At 36.9% G+C, this 10527-nt stretch overlaps 2 protein-coding genes across 2 annotated transcripts in view; both read right to left on the bottom strand.

Annotated features, from left to right (window-relative positions):
- The window catches only part of Ppa (F-box and leucine rich repeat protein partner of paired), a 3916-nt gene extending 2294 nt beyond the window's left edge, over window positions 1-1622 (bottom strand). Inside the window, 6 exon segments of the mRNA XM_018449403.1 lie at window positions 14-229; window positions 231-407; window positions 410-508; window positions 510-561; window positions 861-1078; window positions 1395-1622. Coding sequence (XP_018304905.1) covers window positions 14-229; window positions 231-407; window positions 410-508; window positions 510-561; window positions 861-1078; window positions 1395-1622 — 990 coding nt within the window.
- Window positions 1623-6853: 5231 nt separating this feature from the next.
- Window positions 6854-10265, bottom strand: Rab35 (RAS oncogene family member Rab35). The gene is made up of 3 exons (XM_018449458.1): window positions 9761-10265; window positions 8161-8585; window positions 6854-7952 (listed from the first exon to the last, which is right to left on the bottom strand). The coding sequence occupies exons 1-3, from the start codon at window positions 9810-9812 to the stop codon at window positions 7824-7826; spliced, it is 606 nt and encodes a 201-aa protein (XP_018304960.1). The 5' UTR covers window positions 9813-10265; the 3' UTR covers window positions 6854-7823.
- Between the last annotated feature and the right edge of the window lie 262 nt (window positions 10266-10527).

Genomic DNA, 10527 nt, shown 5'->3' with positions numbered 1-10527 from the left:
CCGCCGCGGCAACCGACGACGAGCGCTCCTCGCCGTGTCCTCGTCCGTCGCGGTGATTATCTCCCTCTATCTTGAATTCTTTCTTCTTCTTTCTCCTCCACCTCCTCTTCTTCTTCCGCCGCCTCTTCTCCGCGTCTCGCGTTCTATCTTCTCGGTTAATCCGATCCCCGCCGTTCCCGGTTATAGCGCGACTTCGGTAGTCGCATAATAAGAGTTTTTCCGCGCGGGCGAGCGCGCGCGCGCACGTATCGCGAGACGTATCCGATATGATATATGTACCACTCACAAACGCGCGGGCGACAATCCCGATATCGATCGCGATTATCGATCGCCGCCGCGCTACGCACCGACCGCCGCGATATCACCGCGTCGACGCGACGGCACGGATCAACGATTCAACGCGCGATCCACGACGACCACGACGTGATCGGTGATGGTCGTGACGGGAGGGGGGAGGGACGGACACAGCGGGATTTATCTCGCGATCGACCGCGGAACGGCTTCGCTCTTACGATCAGCGATATATCGATGGAAGCAAAGATACGACACGCGACTTCGCGCCTATACGGCAGCGTACGACTCGTCCGCGAGAGTTACTTTTCACTGAAGCACCATTCCTTCGCGTATAGAAACACCATATCGCGTACCGTCTGGACTCCTTGGTTCCCTCCTTATCCTCTCGCCGCGTTCTCGCACTCTCTCTCTCTCTCTCTCTCTCTCACTCACTCCGTCCTATTCGCGCGCGGCTAGTCCCTCTCTCTCGCTCTCTTTATCTCCCGCTCCGTATCTATCTCGCTCCCTCGCTCCTCCTCTCCTTCTTACACCCAGTCTGCCCCACCTCGTCCCCTTCGCACTACTACTCAGCGCTCTCGATCTCCGTCGCGTACACCGCAGTCACTTCCTCTACTCTTTCACTCTGTTCCGTAGCCACGACGACTGGCTGACTCTTTTTTGCACGCGAGACAACTACTACGGCGAATATGTACGAGTAAATACGGGGTCGCTTACGAGTCGCGGCTCCGCGCTCTTCTTCCGGTGGACGATAGGGTACCACAGACCACACAGACGTCGGGCACCACTGCACCACACAGACTTACGATGCGTGCGTAATGTACGCGTGCCGAAAGGGGCGACAGCGTTGAACGACAGCGCACAGTGCCTTGTTCACGTGTCGACGTCGTGATGTCGTTCTCGCTCGTCTTTCTCGTCGACGTCGTTCTCTTCGTTGTTGTTGTCGTCGTCGTTGCCTTTGCTGCTGTTGCTGCTGCTGCTGGTTAAACGCCCGTCGTCGACGTGTATCGTGTCGGGGTCACTTAACGTGGACCGCCCGCAGAGCGGAACATCACCTACTGTGAACCGGTGCGCTACCAGCCGCGGACTGTTGTTCCGCCTACCCGCACGCAGATGTCGTGTCGTCGTCCCGTGGAGCACAGGCGGAGCGAGCTGCGCTCGTCGCGGCCGCTCATTGGCTCGCGCGGCACGAAACCGTCCCACGTGACTGCACCGGCGAATATCGATTCGGGTTGCGCTGCGGCGGCATTTTTAAGTTTTCGTTGCGTGGTGGGAGGGCAGGAGGAGCCGGGGGTGAGGGTGAGACACACGGTGCGCACCCCGGACCACATCGCACATCGCGCGTGATACTACCTCGCTTGCCGAAATCCCGGAATGCCGCTGCCGATTCGCGCTCGATGTACTAAAAATAATACTAAATCCTCTCTCTCTCTCTCTTTTTCTTTCTCTCTCTCTCTCTCTCTCTCTCTCTCTCTCTCGACGCGATCGCTCATGTTAATATCTCTGCACTCTTTCTCTCTCTTTTTCTTTTGCTTGATTTTTTTTTATTTTTTCCGTCTCTTTCGATAGGACCCAACGTCGCTAAGTGCGACGGTTTTCGTCTTCGCAGACCTTTTGAAAGTTCAAGAATTAAGACGCAATAATTCTTATCCGTCTTTTATTTCGATCTGCCAGTATAATGGATTCAGTCGATTTCTCTTTTTCTATAGTTATGCGTTTACAGACAATTTTTTTCGTATCTTGCAAGAAAGCTTTGAATGTCAGAAGGCAAACAGCGTCTCGATCGGTTAGCTAAGACACCGGTGACACTTTATATTTGAAGAAATAACCGTCAATATTTATTAGGGCTCTGGCACACAAAAAACTTCAGGCAGTAAGACGTAAGCAGTAAGGAAATCAACATGTTGGATTCGCTACTGCTTATGTTATGGCCTTATGGACTCTACTGTGATTGGTCAATTCGCTTACTGCTTACATTTTACTGCTTAAGTTTTTTTGTGTGCCATGGCCCTTAAGATGTGTACAATATGTATCCTGGGAAATTATTTCGAAATATACGACGCGATACACAGTAAATTCTGTGATAAACGGACATGTTACGAGCTACGTATATGTACAATGATTAAGATATATAAGTCATAATATTATTTGTTAGAAATGTCTGTAAAAATGAATGCCCATTCACTTTTGGACACAAATTTCGACAAGATATTTAAACAGTGCCGTTTCACAACGACTTACGAGACAGTTTGTGTGCTAATTAATGGAATTGCAGGATTGTGCTGGAAATTCGGTACGTCATAATGTATTTGACATTTCGATCGATCCGAGACGTAACGAACGTGAAGAATATTATAATCACGTAATTTTCTCAATACAACTTCTTATATTATTATTGACTAGAACAGTTTATATTCTATATAAATAAACGAGTATTACATCAGTTTTTTATCAACCAATTTTTGAAGAAAATTTTTACGATATTTAAGGCCGACTACATACGTTCAAGCAAATTTATCAAATGCTTGCGTAAGCTGCTTGTACAAATTTATTTGAACATGTGTGTCGGAAAAGTCATTTGTGCGAGCCAAAATAACTGCAGTTTTCTGACACACACGTTCAAACAAATTTGCACAAGCAGTTTGCGCAAGCATATTATTGATAAATTTGCTTGAATACGTGTGCCTAAGGCCTAATTCATTCCCTAATAGTACACTTTATCCGTGGGTCATTCCAGCGAACGTTTTTAGGACATAGGGATATCCTCTGAATGTTCTTTGGAACGTTTCTTGGAGATCTGTCCTATTAGGGATTATTTATAGTCCATTCTTATTTCTTATTTTAAAACCGTCTTAAATAATATCCCAGACAACAATAAAGTGTCTAAAATTGGGTTATAAGACATTTTTTGCATCTAAAAGACGACTTAAAGACGTACGTCTTATGTCACAATTTTAGACTTTGTGTTGTTTGGGATCTTAAGATGTTAATACAAAATTTGTTCTTGCACTGTTTGTACTTAGCATCTTCGCTTTTTCTCTCTTCAACGAATATATATTTATTTTATTCTAAGTGTAAAAATTTTTAAAGATTTTAAGAAAAGCGAATAGACCTACAGATTCTGTGATCGGTTTGTGATATTTTAAAACTCTACTTAAGATAGTCTTGAATATAAGAATCGACTATGTATACTGGCCTAAAAGATATGATAGATACAGGACATCTCCTAATTTTGAACATACGTGCTATGACCTGAGTAGCTTTAAGACCATCACAAAAAAATTTTAGGGTCATGGCACACAAAACTTAAGCAATAAAACTAAAGTAATAAGCGAATCATATTTGAGATCGTAATAATGTAAGCACCACATAAGACTCAATATTTTTTAGAATGTTATACGAATATTAAAAATAGTAAATAATATACACGTAACATTCTAGGAATATTGTGTACTTATAGGACAGCAGCAAATTTAACATGTTAATTTCCTTATTGCTTACTATTTAAGCTTTTCCGTATGCCTTTAATCATAATCGTAAGATATCGGCTAATTATGATCGTATTCTAAAACGTAAGACCGAAATAGTTTTGACTGTAAAGCTCATTCTACAATTACGTAAGAAAAGTTGTAAGTGGTTGTAGTTGTAAGACTTAACCAATCACAATTAAATATGAGGAAAATATTCGACTGTCATTAGTCAATTCTTACAACTACAACCACTTACAACTACGCTTACGCAATTGTAAAATGGGCTTAATATCGTTAATTTGCTTACGGCTTTACGGTTACGACTAAAATTTTTTATATATAATGGCCTTTTTATTGAAAGACAAAAACGGTGTTAATTTTAATCGACATGTTTGAACAGAACTTTCGAGAAAGCACGCAATTTGCGCGAATCAAGAAATTTTACGGGTGCGAGTGAGTGAGAGATATTTTAATTTATTCTCCAGATGCTCATTCGATCGATGCATCAGCAGCGGCTTGCACATATTCATTATGCAAAACAATTGCAAATACAACGGGGCTGTTTCACTTATATTCTCGCGCGCGGATAAATCGGATAATTTCTTATTAATCTAACATTAAAGAGGAAATCATTTGCATGTTACGTCAATAATAAAGAATATGCACATATTCATTTTTATTAATTATACTGTCCTAAAGGACTAACAATTTTTCTTATGAACGTAATGTTAAAAGTATCCAATTGCAACTAGTAAGATAATAATGATATAATAGCAATAATAATAATTCTGTGAAAACTGTAAAAAAGGATGATGGATACGAAAGTTAAAAGCACATGTAAAAAACGATACGACAGCAAGAATGCCATTGCGAAATCTGTTGAATAAGTAATAAAGTATAAATCTTTCTATAGTTGTATTTTCTACGTTAACGGTAGTGAAACAAAAAATGCGTATTCTGATATTCTATATTCATAAAACCATTTCTTAAGTTATTTTAATTTATTATATTCATTAAAAAAGATATACGATATAAATATATACATTTTTATAACTTAAGAAGAATTATAAAGAATTATTTATTATCTGCATATAGCATTCTCTTGAAAATACCTGTGTATACCTAGATATGAAAGAATATCATCGCTTATTTGATATTTTATTGAACGTATTCTTTATCTTCTCTTTGCATGGATATCTGTTGCTACCTATATAGCGCCTCATCGTCGGTGAATTTCGAAATCGTTACTTTCGCAAGTAACAGCAATAATAATAGGTCATAAGTATAAATCAATATCTTTCTTCACGCATAAATAAGATAATACGTTTTAAATAGTGGAATTTTCTGATAGTCGATAAATTCCATCATAAATTCTTTAGATTATTAACATTTTTTTAAATTCGAGCATGTTATATTGAATTTTATATGTGAACATAATTTCGGAAATGAATCAGGACATAAAAATGGCAAAAAATTATATAAACGTTTGTTCTATTTGATTTTATTTTTAAGTTATAGTTTTTATGTTTCATTATAATTATTATTTCGTTATAATAATTATAATATAGTTTCATTATAAAAAATTGTTATTAAAATTATTATATTTCGCGTTATAAATCAAGCTTGCATAGCGTTTTCGCGTGAAGATCATGCGTCTTTGTGTCTTAAGTCCGTTCTATAATTGTGTAAACGTAGTCGTAAATGGTTGTAGTTGTAAGAATTGACCAACCACAGTAGAATATTCTCCTCATTCGATGTAATTGGTTAATTCTTACTACTACAATCACAACTACGCTTACGCAACTGTAGAATTGACTTTACTGACTATTAGTAAGCACTTTTTTTTAGATAGAAATATGTGAAGAATGTTAGTTCAGTTTGACCAACGAAAATTATTGAAGAAAGACGAAAACTTCTGTAACTCAAAATCAAAATTAGATTAAAGTATATATAATGTTTAAATAAACTTTTTGTGTTATATTTTTGTATTCTGAATTTATTTCTAAAACAATGCCCACATGTTACAATAATATACTTATATGTGTATTCGCTCAGTTCGAATTTGTATTCAAGCAAGACAATACACTGAGGCGCGAATCTTTGAACATTATCTGAATTGATTATATGTATACAATATAACTTGGGTTGAGAAAAGTTCATTTATTTGAATTTTATGTGAATTTAAAGCTTTGCTATATATTTATATATTTTAAATAATACGTAAAAAATACACAGTGGAGTAGAAATCAATTCAAACAGGAGTGAAGGCAATACTTGTTTGGTACATACATGTGGACTCCTATTTATTTATAATCATATGTATAATAATATTACAACGTCGTAACTGTATAACAGTAAACAAGATTGAATATGCTCGATTGAAATATTTCGTGAATATGCCACTAAAACTGGCAAGTTGAGAATATGTACACAATATAGGATGCCGCTTTATTGCCTCTAAGGGAGATATGTAATTGACTAAAAAGAAAAAAAGAGAAATAATAGCGATATTAATTACAACACAGGGAGCAGGAAGTAGGTACACACAGCAGTATTACAGTGGCAGCTGGCGACATTATCTTAACTATTATCACAGATTAATACAGACAGCTTCTGTCATAGCTGGACATGACCGATATCGTTATTATTATTTTATCATCTTGCTATCTACCCTTCTGCAATAAATATTTAATCGTGTGTATGCGTGTACATGTGTGTCTGTTCATCGCAAATGCATGAACAATTTAAAATACTTGCGTATTTATATATTCGAGTATATAAAATTCGGACGTTTACAAGCTTTTCATCTTTCCCTCGTTACAGAACTATTGAGAGACATACACAAAATTAAAAAAATGAGATAATACTGTTTAATATTTTATTAATGCATAACGATGCACGCGATATAAATACTGCATATTCCAATGTCTTGGAAATAATAACATATAATTGATACTTTTGGCTAAAAAATGTATCATTCTTAAAAAAATATAAAGAGACACGATTGTATTCAATTTTATTAGATACTATTTAAAACTTTCTTAAAATGTGCTTTCATAAATATTGTTTCATATACAAATTTAATGTTCGGAGATTCCATAATTTTAAAACTTTAATAAGAATTAATTATAACTAATTGTAAAATTTTACGAAATACATATTGTAAATGGCTATTGGAAATAAATCATGTTGATTAGTCTTCTGACAGTATAACTTTCGAATACAACAGGAGTATATTGAATTTCACACGACCAAGCAGTTTTTGCAGTTTTCATATAGCAGTCTTTTTTTACATAATTTTTTTACATGCCGTTGCACATCCCTAATACATTCCACGTATTCGATTAAATTGAATCTTTTAGAACGTATTGTGAAAGCGTCATCAAATTACAGGAACCTTAATTTTACTAAAACGTCCTAAAAATTATTTGGACCAGCTAACAATATTCGTCGCCCGTTTGTTCAAGAAACTTTAATCCTACTCGCTCTAAATACGACTTATTTAGCATTAATATGGTAACTCATTGTTGAATGCAGCAAAATTTTACTATGACCAAAATTACATAATGACAAAAAAGTAAGCGGAAGATGCTCGTAATAATGTTCGTCACTTACGAGGTTTTGTTTAATGATTACATGACGCGTTTGTGTATAAAACGTGTATGAAAGGATGATTTTTAATATACGCGTGAGTAAGAGTTACCCTTTCGTAAGTATTACATATGAATAGGCCTTTGTTCTTCAACGCAGCACGCGAAAGTATTTAACGTGTTAAAAAAAAATGCCGCACAGACGATCATCTTCACTAAATAAGCCCTACGCGTTCATTCGGTATTTCGATTCTACTATGTTAAATACTAACGTCAAAAAAGTATACTTTAGTTAGGATACAATCTTAGGTATCGTAATTGGAATACAAAACTCAGTGTTAGAAAATATCAGGGTTTCCAGCGTCTCATGTCCGCTCGTAATACTAACACATGCTCTCTGTTTTATTCTGTCCTAATTATTGTATCAAAGAATATTTCGTTTATAGAGAGTAGCGTGCTTATACAATGCTCGCTAACAACATCTTTTCCTATGCTGTTTTGTGCTTTTTCTTAAGTTGACTGTCTCATTAGTCTGTATGGCTTGCCGTTCCTTGCGCTCTTTTTTGGTCCGCAACACTTGCCGCGTTATCGCCATGAACATCTGCAAATAATTATTAAATTGCAGTGAAGTAGGAAATATATATTAATTTAATTATCTAAATTTACAGTATTCTTGAAGTTGAATAAAATTCAATAAAATTAGCTTTATCATCAATATAATAAGGAAACAAGTGATATAAAGGCTTGAAGTTTCCAGTTTTATTTTATAGCTTTATAAATTAATAAAAAACAATTAAAGTGACGCATACCTCTTCAACATTGATATTGTCCTTAGCGGAAGTTTCAAACAACTGGATCCCCATTTGATTAGCAAATCTTTGTGCATCTTCTGTTAAGACCACCTTTTGATTAGGTGCATCATTTTTATTTCCTACCAGTACCCTGTTAACTACATCACAATTCTGTTCGATTTCATGTAACCACCGTTTAACGTTCGCGAAGGTATCACCGCTGGTCACATCATACACAACTATAACGCCGTGTGTTCCTCTATAGTAAGTTGAAGTTATTGTTCGGAAACGTTCTTGTCCAGCGGTATCCCAAATTTGCAGTTTTACTCGTTCACCGTCTACCTCCACAGTTTGTATCTTAAAGTCCACTCCTATTGTAGTTATGTAACTGCCATTGAAGGTATTGTCAGCGAATCTCAGCAGCAACGAGCTTTTACCTACGCCTTAAAGACAAAAGAAAAAATATATTTTATACATATTAAGATGTATATAAATAAACATTTGAAAATTATAAAAAAAATACAAATATCTTCATGATAAAATTACACTTTGACAAACATGTTTCTACATGACTCTAATATAAGATGCTTTATATCACATAGAATTAATTACCTCTATCTATACTAAATTTATAAGTTATTTGAAACATAAATATATAAATATCTTCATGATAAAATTACACTTTAACAAATACGTGTACCTATATGATTCTAAGACAAGATGCTTTATATCATATAGAGTTACTTCTATCTATACTAAATTAAATAGAATAGAAGAACGAGCTTTTACCTATGCTTTAAAGAAAAAAAAATTATATATATATTAAAATGTTTATAAATAAGTTATTTGAAAAATATAAAAAAGATATAAATATCATTATGATAAAATCATATTTTGATGAACATATGTTTCTGTGCGTTACTCCAATACAAGATATTTTGTATCACATCAAGTTAATTACTTCTATCTATATTAAGAGTAGAATAAAAAAAAAAGAGATTTAACCTTAAATTAAAATTATAAGAGATACAATTGATAACAAAGAAAAGGAAAAGAGAAAGAGAAAAAATAGAATAAATACATAATTTTCCAATCGCCATATTAATAAGAGTGAAAATTATGAGAAATAAATGATAATAAATATCTTTGGCTTTTTTAATTATTTATTTTCAGTTTCCCATTATCGTGACACAATGCATTATCTTCTACCGTTGTTCTAAATCTGTCGCGCAGGAAGAACAATTTTCGCATCATGAAATCGAATAATAAGCCACGCCGGCGGCGTAATGGATAGCCGACATGTATCCATTGTCAGGCTCATCATTTAATAAACTGCTGCTAAAACTGCATAATGACAGGCGATCAGCTTGCACCGACGGACGACAGCAACGCTCCGCGCAACAATCCGTACTTTTTTTTTTACGCTTTTTATATCCTCCTCATCCGGAATGAAATTTACGAAAGGGAAGGGGAAAAAGAGAGAGGAAGAAAAATAATCGAAACAAAGGAGGTTATATATAAAGCGCAGGAGAAAATACGGTTATAATAAAGAACAGAGAATTGTGCGTCATCGCGGGACGGTTTAGTATGATGGTGTTGCATCCGCGTATATATTTACCGCTGTCTCCTATGATGAGCAGCTTGAACAGATGATCGTACTCCCGGGCCATCTTAGCGCACACGACGCGCGTCGCTCCTTCTTCGATGCCGCGTCGCAGGCTCCGGAACGTTCGCTATGCGTCACCCGACAAGCTTCTCGCGGCGCTCTCAGCGAGAGAAATTCGTTATGCGATCTCCCCGTCCCCACGGTGTTCGCGGGGCCTTCGTATGTGTATCACGGAAATTGTTAGTTAGACCGAGCTATGTGTATCGCTACCCCCGCACGATTCCCAGCAGTAGGAGCAGCAGCAGTAACCGCGACTCGTCTGGATCGGAGGGACGACTGCAGCGTCAAATGATCGCCATGTTTATATGTCGCGGTATCACCACTCATTATCATTACGGCGGGAGAAAAAAAAGCTGCGTTCCTACGTTTAGCTGCGCGACGCCCATCCCATATCAGATTGTCACCAGCTTGTCACCACCGCCATGTTCCTTCCCGCGGACGACCTAATGGCGGCGTTTTCAACGTACGACGTTAAGCTCATGATGCTCGGTCCTCAAGCAATCCTCAAGGTCCGATGAATCTTATATTTGAGATTGCAGGTTAAATGTTAGCTCGTAAAAAAATTGTAACAGCTGATTTTCACAATAAATATATTGAAATAATGAGCGTTCAGTAGACTCGACAGTTGAATAAACGCTCATTGCTATTGGTGCGTTCTTGCATCTAATTAGACCTTAATGCGGGGTCTACAATAGAAGTTGTAGCAGTCGTAGGGTCTT

Source organism: Mycetomoellerius zeteki, unplaced genomic scaffold (genome assembly GCF_001594055.1).
Source record: "Mycetomoellerius zeteki isolate Tzet28-1 unplaced genomic scaffold, Tzet1.0 scaffold245, whole genome shotgun sequence".
Taxonomy (NCBI): domain Eukaryota; kingdom Metazoa; phylum Arthropoda; class Insecta; order Hymenoptera; family Formicidae; genus Mycetomoellerius; species Mycetomoellerius zeteki.
This window is presented reverse-complemented; position numbering and strand designations above follow the sequence as displayed.

What these genes read in the sequence shown, in the direction of transcription:
- Rab35 (XM_018449458.1), bottom strand. Translation starts at nt 9,812, where the DNA reads ATGGCCCGGGAGTACGATCATCTGTTCAAGCTGCTCATCATAGGAGAC. An exon ending in GCTCATCATAGGAGACAGCG is followed by an intron (nt 8,586 to 9,760) that starts GTAAATATATAC and finishes TTTGTCTTTAAG; the next exon opens with GCGTAGGTAAAAGCTCGTTG. An exon ending in ACAATATCAATGTTGAAGAG is followed by an intron (nt 7,953 to 8,160) that starts GTATGCGTCACT and finishes AATTATTTGCAG; the next exon opens with ATGTTCATGGCGATAACGCG.